Here is a 19,969-nt window from a genome sequence, read left to right as displayed (position 1 = left end):
GCAAAAAAAAAAAAAAAAAAAACAGCCTAAATTTACCACCAACATGAAGTTCTATATATATATATATATATATATATATATATGTATATATATCAGAATCACTGGGATCCATTAAAGCGTTCTATCGTTGTTACCACAAAGTGACACTGGTCAGAATTGTAAAATCTTGCCTGGTCACTAAGGTGCAAACAGGCTTGGCAGTTAAAGGGTTAACTAGGTCAAACTAGTTCAAGAATTAAAAAAAATAATAACAAAAAAAAAAACACAAAACACATTAGAATTAGTAGAAAAATGCACTTTTATTTATTTGTATGGAAAAAGCGACAGTAAGATTTGTAAAAGATTTGTGATCTGTATTATATTGTCCATATGAAAATCAAACTAGAAAAATAAAAATGCAAAAAGAGCTAGAAACAAAAGATACACGTTTTCTTCTCAGCAGTGCAACTCGTGTTCACATTGCATTAAACTGGTCGAATATGCAGCAAAATAATGAAAAAAAAAAAAAATTACTGAAAAAGAATAAACTCTCCCCTGTAACTAGGGGATCAGGAATTTTAAGTGCAAAGATCATTTGAAGTTTTTAAGAAATCTGTAATTTCACATGGAGTCTAAACTTTTTAGACAATTTCACCTTGACGTGCTTAAAAATAAAACAAAAAACACCTAAATGAGTTTACTTAAAGTTAAATTAAATTAAGACTATACAGTAAAAAATACAAATTAAATAGTGAACCTACAGAACCAAATCTCAACACAGACAACGTCCTCAAAGCTTGTATCATTAGGAGAGGCGGAAATTCAGGTGTCTTAAAAACAGCATTAAATGTCTTTTGCAAAGTACAGAAAATTTAAAGTACCCATAGATTGATATTTTACTACAGAAATAGGTGAACAACTCACTCACGTTTCTTAAAGGGACTCAAAAGACGGGTTTATACTTCCCATTCTGAGTGCAGCATAAAAACGGACAGACCTCAATTAAAGCATTGGGATTACTGGGGTTCTTGGTGTAGTTTTGATGAATTCTCCATTTTATCTGCTGCAGCTCTGTTAGTCTTCTCAGTGAGGAGCTGTGTTTAACTCAAAACACATAATTGACGGCTTTCTGCCTACGCGCTGCGTAGGCAAAAAGCAGCCAATCAGTGGTGAGATAGCCAGGGCTTCTGAATATACAGAGCTGCATAGAGGGAGGACATCATTGAGAGGACTAGCAGAGCTGCAGCCAGTAAGTGTTTTATCATAACTATGGTAAAAAGTAGAGTAAATGACATAGCAATAAGTGTCTCTGCCACTACTTTATGCTGCTTTGATGGGCATCAAAAAACTGGTGTCAGATAGTCTTTAAAAGGAAATATCCACCTTAGCACCTTTTTTATTGCACCAACTATGCATAAAAAATAAACTTTCCAGTTTTGATTCAAATAGCCAGCTACTATGTTATGTCTATAGCTTCTATGTGATGCCATGGTAACAGACAACAAACCCCGTGTAGTCGGATTCCGCATCTGTTCTCTACTTATGGTTCACCTAGCAAATGTTTCTCAGCAAAAAGTAGGTGACACATGGGAGTAGGCTTCAGGCTCAGACTATATAAGGTTTCATTGTATGTTATAGCCAAGGAAGCATATAGGTCTGCATAGCAGCTGGGACTCCAATGTATTGGGACATTTATATATAAATTAAAAAAAAAAAAATAGTGTACATAAACCTTTCATGTATTGTCCTAGGGGCTTTGAGTATGTAACAAATGCAAACTTGACTTGGGAATGGGATCAGACAAAAAAAAAACAAACATGTACATTGGGTAGTGAATCATTCTACATCAATTTCTCTAATAAAAATACAAAATGATCAGCACTTTGAAACAGTAACTTAAAGGATTTTCACATTTATCAATTAGGGGGCATTAGAATTGGCACCTGAAGTGTTAAAACTTCCAATAATAAGGCCTACAAAACTGGACACAAAAAACATCTCAAAGAGGCAGCAGCTGTGGTCATGCATGCTACACAATCCACATAATATGGCTCCAAAAACAAGCTGCGTATAGAGAGGAATGTCAGCAAATTGTCCTCATAGCCAAACACTGCGGTGTCCTCTGTCCCACATATCAGATCTGCAGATTTGTGAGTGGTGCCCACCAGTGGATTTTATCTAGCAGGATCAAGCATTCATAGCATTTCTCCAGTGTACGCAATAAGGCCACATAATCCATTTTGCAGGTGTTATATTCAGGTGAAGATTATCTAACTTATTGACTAACTTGATCATGGTTATGACGAGGACCAAAGACAATACTCTGCACTAAAGAAAATGCCTAAAACACACGAGGAAAATACTCCCAAATCATGTCTGCTGCAGCTCTCAATATGAAACTTTTAACACTTTGTGTGGCCAGTCTATTGGGCCCTAATGCAAAAAGTGAGATTCCCACTTAATTGATATTTATACATAGTTTTGGAACTTCTGGAGAAGTACATAAAGGTCAAACTCAAAAAAGATTTTTTGTTTCGGCCTCTGAAACAGTAAACTGCGCCCCAAATCTTGAAAAACCTAGAATGTACAGTACGCTGGACTATAGGAAAGGACAGCTTCACACGCCTGCGTATCTCTGAGTCCAGTCTTTTGCTATTCTGTTGTATCTGTAATGAGAAAAGAAGTTTACTGGCAAAACGTTATCATTAAAAAAAAAACAAAAACAAAAACTGTCATCCCCTGGCGAAGGCTAACGCCAAAACGCATGTCGGGGCCAGGCACCATTCCAGCAGGAGGAGATGGATACAGGTAACTGCACAATTTAATCCCCCTTTTTCACATTACTCCAGTTTTAACAGTTCTACTTGTATACCTGACAATTTATTGTGCTCTACTAGCCACATACAGTTGTGGCCAAAAGTATTCACACCCCTGCAATTCTGTCAGATAATACTCAGTTTCTTCCTGAAAATGATTGCAAACACAAATTCTTTGGTATTATCTTCGTTTGATTTGTCTTAAATGAAAAAACACAAAAAGAATTGTCCTAAAGCCAAATTAGATATAATTCCACACCAAACATAAAAAGGGGGTGGACAAAAGTATTGTCACTGTTCGAAAAAGCATGTGATGCTTCTCTAATTAGTGTAATTAACAGCACCTGTAACTTACCTGTGGCACCTAACAGGTGTTGGCAATAACTAAATCACACTTGCGGCCAGTTGACATGGATTAAAGTTGACTCAACCTCTGTCCTGTGTCCTTGTGTGTACCACATTGAGCATGGAGAAAACAAAGACCAAAGAACTGTCTGAGGACTTGAGAAACCAAATTGTGAGGCAGCACGATCAATCTCAAGGCTACAAGTCCATCTCCAAAGACCTGAATGTTCCTGTGTCTACCGTGCGCAGTGTCATCAAGAAGTGTAAAGCCCATGGCACTGTGGCTAACCTCCCTAGATGTGGACGGAAAGGAAAAATTGACAAGAGATTTCAACGCAAGATTGTGCGGATGTTGGATAAAGAACCTCGACTAACATCCAAACAAGTTCAAGCTGCCCTGCAGTCCGAGGGTACAACAGTGTCAACCCGTACTATCAGTCGGCGTCTGAATGAAAAGGGACTGTATGGTAGGAGACCCAAGAAGACCCCACTTCTTACCCAGAGACATAAAAAAGCCAAGCTGGAGTTTGCCAAAACTTACCTGAAAAAGCCTAAAACGTTTTGGAAGAATGTTCCCTGGTCAGAGGAGACAAAAGTAGAGCTTTTTGGGCAAAGGCATCAACACAGTTTACAGGAGAAAAAAAAAAAAAAAAAGGCAATCAAAGAAAAGAACATGGTCCGTACAGTCAAACATGGCGGAGGTTCCCTGATGTTTTGGGGTTGCTTTGCTGCCTCTGGCACTGGACTGCTTGACCGTGTGCATGGCATTATGAAGTCTGAAGACTACCAACAAATTTTGCAGCATAATGTAGGGCCCAGTGTGAGAAAGCTGGGTCTCCCTCACAGGTCATGGGTCTTCCAGCAGGACAATGACCCAAAACACACTCCAAAAAGCACTAGAAAATGGTTTGAGAGAAAGCACTGGAGACTTCTAAGGTGGCCAGCAATGAGTCCAGACCTGAATCCCATAGAACACCTGTGGAGAGATCTAAAAATGGCAGTTTGGAGAAGGCACCCTTCAAATATCAGGGACCTGGAGCAGTTTGCCAAAGAAGAATGGTCTAAAATTCCAGCAGAGCATTGTAAGAAACTCATAGATGGTTACCGGAAGCGGTTGGTCGCAGTTATTTTGGCTAAAGGTTGTGCAACCAAGTATTAGGCTGAGGGTGCCAATACTTTTGTCTGGCCCATTTTTTGGAGTTGTGTGAAATGATCAATGTTTTGCTTTTTGCTTCATTCTCTTTTGTGTTTTTTCATTTAAGACAAATTAAATGAAGATAATACCAAAGAATTTGTGATTGCAATCGTTTTCAGGAAGAAACTGAGTATTATCTGACAGAATTGCAGGGGTGTCAATACTTTTGGCCACAACTGTATATATTTTTCCCATAACTTTATTGGGCAATATGATGCTATGCTATGGAAACTATCACCTGTTTGGTCATCGGAACTTTCTATGATTTGTCACTCATTACTCTAATGTTCTTAAAGGGGTTGTCCACTACTTGGACAACCCCCTTCTCATTACCCGAGAAAAAACAAGAAAAACCACCTTCTACCCACCTCCTGTGCCGGCGCCATTCCTGCGGTGTCGGGGCTTTTGTGCAGCTGTTGGGCGCTGGGTACCGTGTGTCAAATCAGCGCTGGCGTCATTGTCACCAAGAGCAGCTGCAGCCCGGACTTCCTCTACACATTCAATTTATCCGAGGATGGGGACAGTGACGCCAGCACTGATTGTATGACACGTGACCCCACTGCCCAACCACACGAAAACCCCTGGACTGCGAGTGCTGACACGGGAGGGGAACATAGGCTTTTTTTTTTTTTTTTAATTTTATCAGGGCCACGCCCAACTATATGTTCTACATTGATCATTTACTAAAGTATGTATTTTTTTTCCCCAAACATTAACTCTCCACAGGATGGATGAGGACTTTATGATTACAGGGGTTTTGCCTGCTAAGAGTTCCATCCCTCATGAGGGTGTATCCCAAAAGTCAGCATTTTGAAAGGAGAGGTAGTACACATGTGCACCTACTGCTCCATTCACTGTCTATAGGATCAGTTCATCCACCAGGTGACATTGGACCTCCTATTTTCAAGGTCCGTAGAGGTGTGAGCAGCCGAAACCCCAGCAATCATATTACCTGCCCACAGGATGGACAATATCTACAAGTGCTGTTTATGGGAATAAGATCCTTCTCTTATACAGACATGAGACTGCTGCAGCTAATCATTGGCAGCAGAACAGCCATCTGTCAGAAGAGGAAGCGAGGAGACTGGTTGTGGACTCTAACAGAGGTATGAGAGAAGCATCTGGGAAGCTGTAGATTAGTGTACATTGTCTGTTACTTTTGGGTAGTACTGCTTTTTTGTTTTACTCAATAGAAAAAGCAGTGGACAGTCCCTTTAAGTATGGTGTCGGTCAGATCAATGTTTGGGATCTCAGGCTAATAAGAAAACAGGAGTCACAACTATTACGAAATGTGCCCATGACATCTTTTACATTCGGGCAAACCCACCAAATTTTCCTCAAGAGAAGGACTCCACAGGACACAGCATTTTTGTACCTTTCTGGTAATTTCCTGAGTACTTGCATCATTGATTTTTGCTTACTGATTTTCAGCATTTGTTTTGTATTCTCCATTCAACAATGAAAAAGGAGCTGTTTGACACAAAAACACTCAAAAGATGATTGGGCATAATGTGGACATCTCTTCAGCCTTCCCATTGAGTTGTAAATATGGAGAAGACACCTGAAGAACGGTGAAGGTCACTTAGCCGCTTGGCTAAATTTGAATTCTAATGTGGCTAAAATACGTTCAAACTTTTTTTTTTTTTTTTTTTTTTTAAACAGATTTTAGGAGGAATCCATCTTGCACATACCCTTGGTGGAAAAACTCAAGACAAAGCAACTAAACAAAACATATCTTTAGGCCGTATTCCAATTGGAAAGTGTTTGATGGAGCTGGGTTACAAAATGAATTAAAACTTACTTTTCCTTGTCTGTCTTGTAGATCTGTGCAATATCTGGTACTAAAGGATCATCTGGGTTGGGATCACAAAGTAGGGAGCATATAGACAACAACACTGGAAAATAAAAAACAAGTTGGAGAACACAAGTATTGCATTTAAGGCTAAGTTCACACTAGGCAATTAAGCTTTTTTCTGCAAATTTTCAGCTGCATTTTTCAGTACCAGCAAAGTGAGGTTTCAGAAGTCTCATGTGCACAGCTTTTTTGTGTCATCAGGATATTGCGTTTGAGTGTTTTTTTTTTGCACAATGGAGCACAACACATCATTTTTTCAGTGTTTTTCACCCACAAAAGAGGGTTAAAAAACACTGAAGGAAAAAAAAAAAAACGAAGATATTAAGTTTTTCTGTGTTTTCTTGTGCCAAAACCTGATTCTATAGAATAGAAGTTTTTTTTTCAACACTAAACTTTGCATGCACAAGAGGCAAATCTAGCATGCCAAACCACAGCAAATGTATAAAGAAAAAAAAACCTGGTGAAAAACCACCTAGTGTGAACTTACCCTAATAGGTTTATATGGATGCCAAAATTAAAGGGAACCTGTCACCCCCCCTACCCAGGTGTTTGAAACTAAAAGAGCCACCTTGTGCAGCAGTAATGCTGCATTCTGACAAGGTGGCTCTTTTAGTTATTGGTGCTGTAACTGCAGAAATAATCCGTTTTGTAATTTGTCCCAAATACCTTTCTTCAGTCAAGGAGGCAGGCCTTCTCCCCCCACCCCCCCCCTGCTGCAGAAGCCACACAGCCGTCACTCAAATCCTCTTGGCAATGTGAATAAATCAGAAGACACTGCGGGGCGGGGATTCACAGGCAGGGCGGCTGCACAGGCGCAGTCAGCTGGACTGCATATGAGGGCAGACGGGCAGCGCTCACTGTGCCTGCCCAAGGCAGGAGCTAAGACCGCAGGCGCCGGCTCATTTCAAAACAGAGATGAGGAGGTGGCGCCCGGCGCCAAGAGGATCTGAGTGACGGCTGTGTGGCATCTGCAGCGGGGGGGGGGGGGGGGGAAGGCCTGCCTCCTTGACTGAAGAAAGGTATTTGGGACAAATTACAAAACGGATTATTTCTGCAGGTACAGCACCAATAACTAAAAGAGCCACCTTGTCAGAATGCAGCATTACTGCTGCACAAGGTGGCTCTTTTAGTTTCAAACGCCTGGGGGGGGGGGGGGGGACAGGTTCCCTTCAAAGGGAACCTGTCACCCCCAAAATCAAAGGTGAGTTAAGCCCACCAGCATCAGGGGCTTATCTACAGCATTCTGTTATGTTGTAGATAAGCCCCCAATGTATCCTGAAAGATGAGAAAGAAGTTAGATTATACTCACCTGGGGGGGCGGTCCAATCTGATGGGTGTCGCATCTTCTTACAATGACATCCTCTTGTAGTCACACTGCGGCTTCTGGGCCGGCGTACTTTGTCTGCCCTGCTGAGGGTAGAGCAAAGTACTACAGTGCGCAGACGCTGGGCCTCTCTGACCTTTCCTGGCACCTGCGCACTGCCATACTGTGCTCTGCCCTCAACAGGGCAAAGTACGCCTGCGCCGGAGCCGCAGCATGAAGACAAGAAGAGGACGTTATCGTAAGAAGATTGGAGGCCCCGAACCGTGACACCCATCGGACCTGGACCGCAGCAGGACCGCCCCTGGGTGAGTATAATCTAACCTCTTTTTCTCATCTTTCAGGATACATCGGGGGCTTATCTACAGCATTACAGAATGCTGTAGATAAGCCCCTGATGCCGGTGGGCTTAGCTCACCTTCGATTTTGGGGGTGACAGGTTCCCTTTAAATGTGACAATTTGTGCTACATTAAACTGTGCCCTATACTCTGTACAGTGCCTGGAATTCGACTAACATGGACATCTAGAGAAAGCATTAAGCTAAAGCCACTTTCAGCCAAACAAACATCACAGGGAGGGTTCTCAGCATTACCGATTAGCAATGAAAAAAATATAAAACAAAAAACCTTGCAGCACTTCCCTCAGTACCCGTCCCAAATGTCTTTCAGTAGGATGTCAAGCATGTTTTATTGCCACCTGTTGTGTCCTTACTTGGAAAGTTATAGTAATTTGTGCACTAAAGAAATTCTGTTGAGTACGACCAGTGTGGGATAGACTCTGCTCACCACAATGGATAACTGCCGCACGGTTTTGCAGTGGTGAGCAGAGTTTTGGCTGCATTCTTGAATTTGTTTCACAATTAAAAATTAATCCAAAAAACAAAACTTGTGGGTCATTACTAGGGCTCACTTTTGGCACCCGCACAGATCATCTGACTCCTTCGGGTAGCTACACACTTTTTACATCTGTACATCGTGTTGTGACTGTGCTTGGTACTGAACAGGTTTGAAGCTGAGCCCATTTCAACCTGAAATGAGTTGCAAAAATAGTCAGAGCCACTACCAAACGTATGGTATTCTGACTGGTGGCACTGAAAGGGAAACGGTGTGCTCTCCACTGCCGGTGATCAGTGGGGGGTATGAAGAAAAAGCAAAGGCAGAAACCCCTTTAATATAACAATATATTATTTATGAATCTACTTCAGTCCACCACACACCTGCCAGGTAAGAGCCTTCACTTCGAAGCCCAATATGGCCTCTGACACAGTATCTCTGATGTAACACTCATCCTGGACAGCTTGGGAATCAGATTTTGGTAAATATGTCACATGGACGAGTGGTTTACATGCACTGCCTCCAATACAGATGATAATGAGCTCAAATGGAGAAACATTACAGTCCTTGCCCAAGAAAGGTTTGCATCGGGGTGCCCTCCGGGCAACAGTTCATTAACTGGAGCACCACCGGATCAAGTGCACCAACTTTTGAGCGATTCCGTTTCCCTTCCCATCTTCTGTCCATCTACCATGTTACTGTCACTGCAGTGGTAAATGTGTTACATTATCTAAATGTACAGATGTGATTGCATTAATAAGCCGCGCTGGTAACCGCAGTGGTGCTTGGCTTCTTCCTAATGGGCCGACAGATGACAATGAATCTGGCGATATCACATTGTGTCATTTACCTTTTGATATGGTCAGGGCTGGGGACCACTGTGACCTCAAAATATCAAGACAAATACTTCCATTACTGTTTATATTTGGATGATAGATTTTTGTTGTGAATGCCACCTGAAAAAAAAAAAAAATAAATAAATAATAATGATCAGTGCAACATACGGAATAAATTGCTCATTCTGCACCCACAGGTACGACGTCAGACCTGCAATAGGAGCACGGGGGTAAAAACATAGCTGTTTAGTTAGCTCTACAGAACATAGTAGAATGAAAAAGCCGATAACTACGTTCATAAAATGATCATTTCATCCACAGTGATTGAGATTTGGAAAAGGGCGCCTATAAAGCTGAAATGTTATGGACAACATTGACATGGACAAAAAAGTGTTCTACATATGTTAGTGGGTATCTATAGTTAATAAAACTGCACCAAGTCTCAGTCTGCAATCGTCATTCCTTCGTTCATTTTCAGACTTCCTGACCCGCAGTTTGCAGCCTTATCTAAGTGTCAGATTTGTCTTTTGTGCACATGTCCCATCAGTAATACAGGCTGGATGTTGGGGTGCTGCTTACTTCATTAGTTCTATTTTTTGAATTCATTTCATCTTCAAGTGCTTTCTTCCGTTTGTATAGCCTGTATTCTCTGCCCTCCTTGAATCTGCGCATGCTTTCTCACCCACCCCCCCTTTTCCGTGCAGATATCTCCAACTCTGAAGGGAGGAAGGCCTTCAAAACGGAGCAGGCGCTCTGATGGATTTTTAACCATTTTGCAAAGCATTCAGGTATATTATCAACTAAAAGACACTCAGAAAATGTACCATTTTGCACCTGTTTTCTTTATGAAAACTATTTACAACTTCGATTACTTAACTTTACATTTAGTAATCAAATGAATAAAGAAAAAAAAAAAAACTGCAAAAGTGGACATATCCTTTGAAGCGAATCTGTGAGCAGCATGATTAAGGGCAGAGACTCAAATATCAATTACACAGGTCAACAAAAAAAAAATTTTTTTCTGGTGTCCAAAATATTTTAATGAATTTGGGGTATTTTTGGGGTGCTGATTCTGAATATGCTATCAGTTTTGCCAGATTGGCTCAAGTTTTTGAGATTTTTGGTATCTTATTTATAGCACTTGTTGGTAAATGCGACGCATCATCTCATTAATTTCTTTGGATTAGTACTTGAACTGAGCAGTTCTCAATATAGTTTTGTGTTAATTAGTGTTCTAAAAGTTTGTTCATAGCTTGATTTTTGCACTAACTTTATGTTGTTGTCTGTTTTCCAGTGAAAAGCATGAACTCATCAAGAAGAAGTTGTCTTAACGATCCAGACTCATTCTGTTACATTTGTGGTGAATACACACTGCCAAAACATAGAAGAAACATAACAGACTTCGTAAAAAAAGTGTATTTTGCCTATTTTGGGGTTATGCTTGGGGACCAAGACAAGTTTTGGGCACCACACATAGTGTGCAAAGCATGTATCGAATTATTACGAAAATGGAGCAAAGGACAAAGAAAAAGCTTCAAATTTGGTGTTCCAATGGTGTGGAGAGAGCCAAAAAATCATCATGATGACTGTTATTTATGGTAAACACAGGTACAGGCACATCTTCACAATGAGGGACAGGCCTTCTTGCAGATTCCATGTTACTCCCATTTTCGTTTCTTATGCTTATTGAATCCTTGCACTTGCACTGCACAGAAATAACAGTCATCATGATGATTTTTTGGCTCTCTCCACACCATTGGAACACCAAATTTGAAGCTTTTTCTTTGTCCTTTGCTCCATTTTCGTAATAATTCGATACATGCTTTGCACACTATGTGTGGTGCCCAAAACTTGTCTTGGTCCCCAAGCATAACCCCAAAATAGGCAAAATACACTTTTTTTACGAAGTCTGTTATGTTTCTTCTATGTTTTGGCAGTGTGTATTCACCACAAATGTAACAGAATGAGTCTGGATCGTTAAGACAACTTCTTCTTGAGGAGTTCATGCTTTTCACTGGAAAACAGACAACAACATAAAGTTAGTGCAAAAATCAAGCTATGAACAAACTTTTAGAACACTAACACAAAACTATATTGAGAACTGCTCAGTTCAAGTACTAATCCAAAGAAATTAATGAGATGATGCGTCGCATTTACCAACAAGTGCTATAAATAAGATACCAAAAATCTCAAAAACTTGAGCCAATCTGGCAAAACTGATGACATATTCAGAATCAGCACCCCAAAAATACCCTAAATTCGATGAAATATCTTTGGCACCAAAAATGCTGTTGACCAGTGTTATGTATCACTTAGGCTACGTTCACATTTGCGTTGCGTCAGGCGCAGCCGCGGCGACGCATGCGTCATGCGCCCCTATATTTAACATGGGGGGCGCATGGACATGCGTTGTGTTGCGTTTTGTGACGCATGCGTTTTGGCGCAAGCGTCAGGGCGCATAGGACGCAGCATGTTGCATTTTTTTGCGCTAAAAAAAATGAACGCATGCGTCACAAAACGCTGCGTTTTGCATGCGTTTTTGCGTGCGTTGTGCGTTGCTGACGCAGCACACAACAACGCAAATGTGAACGTAGCCTAACTGGGCTGTGTTTTGCTGTTTCAATGCAATCAGTGTTTTAGCAGTGGGAAAGAGGGATTTTTGGTTCTTACCGTAAAATCTTTCTTGGAGCCTTCATTGGGGGACACGGGTAACCATGGGTGTATGCTGTTGTCACTAGGAGGCTGACATTATGCAAATGAAGTAACTCCTCCCGGCAGTATACACCCTCCGACAGGCACCAGGCAACTCAGTTGGTGCAAAAGCAGTAGTAGGAACAGGTAATATAAAACTCAACCTATGTACCAACCCACAACAACGGCCAATTGGCCAACACGGTACAACTCCAAGGGAGGGTGCTGTGTCCCCCAATGAAGGCTCAAAGAAAGATTTTACGGTAAGAACCAAAAATCCCTCTCTCTTTCTTTCTCTCTTCATTGGGGGACACAGGTAACCATGGGACGTCCAAAAGCTGTCCCTAGGGCGGGATATTCTGCAGAAAAAGAGGAGTTAGGTCGGCCGGTCAGAAACCGCCACCTGCAGTATCGTCCTACCCAGGCTCGCGTCCGCAGAAGCCTGAGTATGCACCTTGTAAAATTTTACAAAAGTGAGAATGGATGACCACGTTGCGGCCTTGCAAACCTGCGAGGCCGAAGCTTGGTGACGAACTGCCCAGGAAGCTCCCACAGCCCGGGTAGAGTGGGCCTTCACCCCCGACGGAGGCAGTTTGTCTTGAACACGGTATGCCTCCAGAACCGCCGAACGGATCCAACGAGCAATTGTGGACTTGGAGGCGGGGAGCCCCTTTCGCCGCCCTTCCGAGACGATGAACAGAGAATCGGCCTGACGAAAAGAGGCAGTTCTGGCGAGATAAATTCGGATAGCCCTGACCACATCCAACTTGTGAAGAGATTTCTCCAAGGGATGAACCGGGGAAGGGCACAAGGAAGGGAGGACAATGTCCTCATTGATGTGAAAAGCCGAAACCACCTTTGGTAGGAAGGAAGGAACCGGACGAAGAGCCACTTTGTCCTGATGAAGGACTAGGAAGGGAGAACGACAGGATAATGCCGCCAGCTCCGACACTCTTCTAATGGAGGTGATGGCGACCAAAAAGGCCACCTTCCAGGATAGAAGCGAGAAGTAAATGTCCTGAATCGGTTCAAAAGGCGCATGCTGGAGGAGGGCAACCAAAACGAGGTTGAGGTCCCAAGGCTCGACAGGAGGACGATAAGGGGGAGCTATATGAGCGACCCCCTGGATGAAGGTTCTCACCTGAGGCAGGGAGGCCAGGTCTCTTTTGAAAAAGAATGGACAGAGCGGAAATCTGACCCTTCAAGGTGCTAAGGGAAAGACCCGAATCTAGACCCGCTTGAAGGAAACTGAGAAGAGATGGAAGAGAAAAGGTCATAGGAAACAGATTGTGGTCCTGACACCACCGGAAAAAAGCCTTCCAACACCTGTGATAAATACGCGAGGAAGCCGGTTTTCTCGCCCTTATAGTCTGGATGATGCTATGAGAAAAACCCGCGTCCTTCAGGACCGCGGCCTCAACGGCCATACCGTTAAATTCAGAGACCGAGAACTCGGGTGGAAGAGGGGCCCCTGCGAAAGAAGGTCCTGACGATCCGGAAGCCTCCACGGAACATCCGATAGCATGTTCACCAGTTCCGCATACCAGGCCCTGCGAGGCCAATCTGGAGCTACTAAGAGTACGGGGACCCCTTCTGTCTTGATCTTTTTTACGACCCTTGGGATCAAGGGGAGGGGTGGGAACAGATAGGGCATCTGGAACTGAGTCCACGGGATCACGAGTACGTCGCATCCGACGGCCATCGGATCCCGAGACGTACTGGGGAACCTTGTGGTTTGCCCGGGAAGCCATCAAGTCGACGTCTGGGACGCCCCACCACTGGCAAATCTGGCTGAAGATTGCAGGGGAGAAGAGACCACTCGCCCGCCACGATGCCCTGGCGATTGAGAAAGTCGGCTTCCCAATTGTCAACCCCTGGGATGTGGACGGCTGACACAGGGAACGTGATCCTCCGCCCAACGCAGAATTTTTGCCACTTCCGCCATGACTTGTGTGCTGCGAGTCCCTCCCTGATGGTTTATGTAAGCCACGGCCGTGGCGTTGTCCGACTGAATGCGGACCGGTTTCCCTGAAAGGAGAGACTCCCAGCGGATGAGGGCTAGGAAGATGGCTCCGATTTCCAAGAGGTTGATAGGGAGGCGCGCCTCCTGAGCAGTCCAGCCATGGCCGTGAGGTGGAGAAAAACTGCTCCCCAACCTTGGAGACTGGCGTCGGTGGTGATCACCTGCCAGCGGGGAGGGAGGAATGACCTCCCGCGCAGCATGGAGGTGGACAGCGCCCACCAAGAGAGAGACTGTTTCACTCTGGGGGAGAGGCGAAACGGGCAATCCAGGGAAAGTGGATTCCTGTCCCAGGCCGACAGAAGGGCCAGCTGGAGGGGACGAGAGTGGAACTGGGCATAGGGGACCGATTCCATGGAGGCGACCATCTTTCCCAGAACCCTCATGGCAAGGCGGAGAGACGGAGGATTCGGGCTCTTTAGTGCCCTGACCCCTTGACGAAGAGAAAGGAACCTCTTTGGGAAGAAAGACCTGAGCCAGAGAGGTGTCGAATTCCATGCCCAGGAACTCCAGCCACTGAGTTGGAATCAGGGAAGACTTCTGGTAATTGATTATCCAGCCGAGGCGAAGAAGCGTGTCCAGAGTAAGCTGGAGGCTCTGGCTGCAATCCCGACGGGAAGGACCCTTGATCAAGAGGTCATCGAGGTATGGGATTACCAGAATCCCCTTTGAACGTAGGATGGCCATGACCGCTGCCATGACCTTCGTAAAGACCCTGGGCGCAGACGCCAGACCGAAAGGGAGGGCCCTGAACTGATAGTGATGACCTTGGATCGCGAACCGGAGGAATCTCTGATGTCGTACGCAAATAGGGACGTGAAGGTACGCATCTCGGATATCCACGGAACACAAACTCTCCCAGTTCCATGGACGCGATCACCTAACGTAGAGATTCCATCTTGAAACGCCGAATCCGGAGATGGCGGTTCAGCCGCTTGAGATCCAAAATTGGACGGAGAGAACCGTCCTTTTTTGGAACCACGAACAGGTTTGAGTAAAAATCCAAAATCCGCTCGCGATGAGGCACCGGAACTACGACTCCTGAGGCGAGGAGCGAATCGACGGCCTGGAGAAGTCCTGAGAGGTGGGAGGGCTGTTTGGGAGGACGAGAGAGCAGGAAACGTCTTCCTGGGGGGTGAAGAAAATTCTATCTTGTAGCCCGAAGTGACGATCTCCCTGACCCAGGCGTCATCGACTACCGAAAGCCACACCTCTGAGAACAGGAGAAGTCGGCCTCCCACCCTGGAGGGATTTCCAGGTGGGGGTGACCCGTCATTTATTAGAGAACCTGTGGCCCCGAGATCCAGATGGTCTTGCGGGGTGGCTCTTAGCCCTCCAGCGCGGTGGAGGCCTGAAAGGTTTCCTTCGGTCCCCTTGTGAGGAGGAACGGTCCTGGTTGGGGTTTCCTGAGGGGGCGAAGGACCGAAAGTACTGGGGGCCCCTACGGTTGAAGGGACGTTTCGGCTTGGACTGGGGTAAGGAGGTACTCTTACCACCCGTAGCGTCCGAGATCATTTGATCCAGCTACGTGCAGAGTCTAGAACCCTGGAAGGGCAGACCAGTGAGGGATTTTTTAGAAGCGGGGTCAGTGTTCCACGCTTTTAGCCAGAGAATCCGGCAGATGGCCACAATGTTGCCGTTAGCCCTGGTGGAGCAGGCCGCTGAATCAAGGGAGGCAGTCATGAGGTATTTCCCCGCAAGAGAAATCGGTTCCGCCAATTCAGACAGTTTCTCAGCAGGAGCAGAGGCCAAAAAGCCCCTGCGCAGGGTTTTGGCCCAGGCCGACACAGCCTTGGCTACCCAGGACGAGGCGAAACTAGGGCAGAGGGAGGCTCCGGAAGCCTCAAATGCCGATTTTGCTAATGCCTTGATTTGCCTGTCCGTGGGGTCCTTAAGGGAAGCCGCGTCTGGGATAGACAGAACCGTCTGTGAGGATAGCCTGGAGATGGGCGGGTCAACCTTAGGAGACTCGGACCATTTGGAAACAAGGTCGGAGTGAAAAGGGTATAACACGTCAAGCAGTTTCCTGCCAGGGAAACGCTTGCCAGGATTTTCCCAGTGTGTAGAGGTAGTGTTGTCAAACTCCCTGTGATTAGGAAAAAACCTAGAAGGACGTTTAATCCGTTTAAACGCAACGGAGACGTCCTGAGAGCTTGCTTCATCCTGATTAAGATCAAGTGTCTGAATGATAGCCGAAATAAAGGCCCCGTCTCACATAGCGATTTACCAACGATCACGACCAGCGATACGACCTGGCCGTGATCGTTGGTAAGTCGCTGTGTGGTCGCTGGGGAGCTGTCACACAGACCGCTCTCCAGCGACCAACGATCAGGGGAACGACTTCGGCATAGTTGAAACTGTCTTCAACGATGCCGAAGTCCCCCTGCAGCACCCGGGTAACCAGGGTAAACATCGGGTTACTAAGTGCAGGGCCGCGCTTAGTAACCCGATGTTTACCCTGGTTACCAAAAAAAACAAACAGTACATACTCGCCTTTCGGTGTCCAGGTCCCTCGCCGTCTGCTTCCTGCTCTGACTGAGTGCGGCCGTACAGTGAGAGCGCAGCACAGCAGTGACGTCACCGCTGCGCTCTGCTCTCAGTGTACGGCGGCACTGTCAGAGCAGGAAGCAGACGGCGAGGGACCTGGACACCGAAAGGCGAGTATGTACTGTTTGTTTTTTTTGGTAACCAGGGTAAACAGTACATACTCGCCTTTCGGTGTCCAGGTCCCTCGCCGTCTGCTTCCTGCTCTGACAGTGCCGCCGTACACTGAGAGCAGAGCGCAGCGGTGACGTCACTGCTGTGCTGCGCTCTCACTGTACGGCCGCACTCAGTCAGAGCAGGAAGCAGACGGCGAGGGACCTGGACACCGAAAGGCGAGTATGTACTGTTTGTTTTTTTTGGTAACCAGGGTAAACATCGGGTTACTAAGCGCGGCCCTGCGCTTAGTAGCCCGATGTTTACCCTGGTTACCAGTGAAGACATCGCTGGATCGGTGTCACACACACCGATTCAGCGATGTCAGCGGGACCTCAACGACCAAAAAAAGGTCCAGGCCATTCCGACACGACCAGCGATCTCACAGCAGGGGCCTGATCGCTGGTACGTGTCACACATAGCGAGATCGCTACTGAGGTCGCTGTTGCGTCACAAAACTTGTGACTCAGCAGCGATCTCGCTAGCGATCTCGCTATGTGAGACGGGGCCTTAAGGCTATCAACCATCTCCTGTGTTCCAGAAGTCAGATCTGCATCAGAGTCAGATTCCGACTGAGAGGATAGATCAGACCCGCCGTCCACCTGCGAGGAGGGGGAACGGGCAGAAAGGGGAATCCCGTCCAGGGAACTGGACGAGGATCTAGATAAGGTCCGTTTTCTGTCTCTTTTGTCCGGTCTGCCCCTGTGAGGGTCTAGGACAGGTGCGAGCGAATCGCCATGTGAGGCGTTCGTGGCACTGGTGGCATTAGAGAGAAGCGGGACATGGACATGGTGGGAGGAACGCAGGACGGTGGCCATAGTGGCAAAGGCTGGGGTGGGGTCGGACATAGGTGGATATTACCTGGTCCTGGAGCGGAGAAGAACTGACGGGAGGAGTAGAGCCCGAGAGAGCAGTAGCGCTGAGCCTGCTGGAAAACAGCGACAGCGGTAGCTGCAGGTGCCCGTGTTCCCCCGAAAATCTTCTGTCCCATGCGGTGTGCTGGTAGAAAGAGCGCTGAGACAGCGCGACGCTGTGGGCAGACACAAGCGCTGAAGGGGGAAGCAGAAGAAATGCCCCCAGCAATGATGAAAGATTCCCGGCCGCAATACTGCCGGCCGCCACCAGAGGGCGCTCAAGCGCAAAAAAGAAAGTGAAGAAAAAACGGGAACTCCTGGCCGCAATACTGCCGGCCGCCACAAGAGGGCGCTCAAGCGCCAAAAGGAGGAAAAAACCGGGAGAGACAGAAAAGAATGGCGGGCGCGCTGCAAGTTTAAATAAAAAGGAGGGAAAGAGTGCCGGCGTTATGTGAAGCCCTTTCCCCGCGGTTTAGCGCGTCCCAGCGCCTGAAAATGCGACCCTCTACCCTATCAAAAGGGAAGCCTGGTAGGATATATGGAAATCGCTGCCGGGCAGGGTGGGGGAAGGAAGGAGGGCGGGGGGGGGGGGGGGGGGGGCTTTGTTGATTGAAGATCCCCTACCTGGAGATGAGGAACCATCAGGATCCCTTGTAGACTAGAGGGTCCTGGAAGAAGTCCTCCTTCCAGCGCCATGAACTCTCCGGAGCAGAAGACGGCATCGACCCCTAACCAGGGGGAGAGGGTCACTGGAAGTGACCGCCATCTTCCTCTCAGCCCACTCCGAGGAGAGGGATGAGGAGGGGAAACGGGCAGGATCGGCCACCGAGGAAGAAGCTCACCCTGAACAACCGAATGGGTGACAGGGGACAAGGTCCTGCCCAGCGGGTCAGAGAGGGTGCGATGTGGGTGATACCACACTGCTCTCTCGGCCCCTCAAAGTGGGGAAAACAGGGTGAGAAAACTGCACCGTTACCCTGAAGAAAAAAAGTCTGAAAAAGAAAGGGGAAATGATTAATAACAAACAATAAATCCCTGTAAAAGAAACGCGGATCTGGGGTTAGATCCAGGTCCGCCTCCTACAGACACTAAGCAAAAACTGAGTTGCCTGGTGCCTGTCGGAGGGTGTATACTGCCGGGGAGGAGCTACTTCTATATTTACATAGTGTCAGCCTCCTAGTAACAACAGCATACACCCATGGTTACCTGTGTCCCCCAATGAAGCGAGAAAGAAATAATCACTACATGACTAGGTGTCTCGTGTTCCTTAGTCCTCCTGCTGTGCTTAACCCCACCTAACCACTGATTGACTGTTTTTTGTAAATATTCTGAGGAATGGTAGATCTGCATCAGAGAAAACCTGATTGTATCAAAATAACTGCACACAAACCAGCAAGTGATACATTGCAGGAATCAAGGTCTCTGCTCCTACATCATGTAATTCTCTAATTAAATAGCAAAAACCTGGTGATGGACTCCCTTTACAGAATACATATTTGGGAATACAGTCTCCAACATTCTGTCAAGTTGTCCTCTAATCCGGAGGGCTAGGACAAAACATTTTAGCTCGCTAGGTAAGGTAAACATCCTACCGGGATCCTGACTTATGGACAGTCAGGAACAGGCTTACTCCGGGAGAGGCGGGGGGTGGAACTCCAAGCCTCTGATTCCAGCAGACAATACAGAAGAAAGCAGCACTCCAAATATTAACCGAAAGCTAGTGCCTTATTCACCCGTATGTCAGATACACACAATGCTTACCTTCCTCCAGAGTCATGATGAAGAATATGAAGAACTAGAATGGGAAAGGTGGAAGTGTGATCCCTGCCACCTGTGCACATGAGCCAACATATCTAGATGTAAGGTCACCCGCCACATTCATTTCCCCATACAGAGTCGAGTGGAGCCAAATTACCTCTTTAAATGACATATCCAGGAAATGCGGCATATATTCTGCACCAAGGCTGTATCACCCTGCTTATCTAAGGACTAGCTCTGCTATATAGACAATAGTGGTAGCTAGAATTGGTCCAAAGCGATACTCGTGACCTGGTCCACCAGCTAGATGAGTAATTTAGGGCCACTGGATTAAAGCCATGAGAACCAACTCTTAGGCTCTCCTTTTGATTAGCCAGGCAGTCGCGATGTCATTATCGATGCTTTGATGTACATGTAAGGTCATGCCAGGACAGTTAATCTAAAGAAAAGCCGCGGATGCCGTCAGTTAAGAGTGGGATCTCGTGGAGCTTCTTGAGCAGATGGAGATTACAGTTGTGGTCAGTGGATCGGGTCACATGAATACATTAACACATACTCTAGGGGCAACAAAGCGTAAAGACTCCGGTGACGGCCCTGGAGATTCTGTTTTTGCAACCATATAGCACAATATACTCTGCCGTATCGAGTGCATTTTCATACCTTTGGTGGCTTGAACGGATAATCTGTAGGAAACTGGATTGTGAGATAGAAGACCCCACCCTGATAAGGACTGTCAGACTATGGGGGAAAATAAAAACAATAATCAAC

At 46.1% G+C, this 19,969-nt stretch overlaps 1 protein-coding gene across 1 annotated transcript in view; it reads right to left on the bottom strand.

Annotated features, from left to right (window-relative positions):
- Positions 1-280: 280 nt before the first annotated feature.
- Positions 281-19,969, bottom strand: part of UBE2D1 (ubiquitin conjugating enzyme E2 D1) — a 36,843-nt gene continuing 17,154 nt past the window's right edge. Inside the window, exons 4-7 of the mRNA XM_077258865.1 lie at positions 19,862-19,939; positions 9,196-9,301; positions 6,137-6,230; positions 281-2,645 (exon numbers count right to left, since the gene is read on the bottom strand). Of these exons, the coding sequence (XP_077114980.1) occupies positions 2,597-2,645; positions 6,137-6,230; positions 9,196-9,301; positions 19,862-19,939 (327 nt within the window). The 3' untranslated portion in view covers positions 281-2,596. The remainder of the gene's footprint in view (positions 2,646-6,136; positions 6,231-9,195; positions 9,302-19,861; positions 19,940-19,969) is intronic.

Source organism: Ranitomeya variabilis, chromosome 4, assembly GCF_051348905.1.
Source record: "Ranitomeya variabilis isolate aRanVar5 chromosome 4, aRanVar5.hap1, whole genome shotgun sequence".
Classification (NCBI taxonomy): Eukaryota; Metazoa; Chordata; class Amphibia; order Anura; family Dendrobatidae; genus Ranitomeya; species Ranitomeya variabilis.
This window is presented reverse-complemented; position numbering and strand designations above follow the sequence as displayed.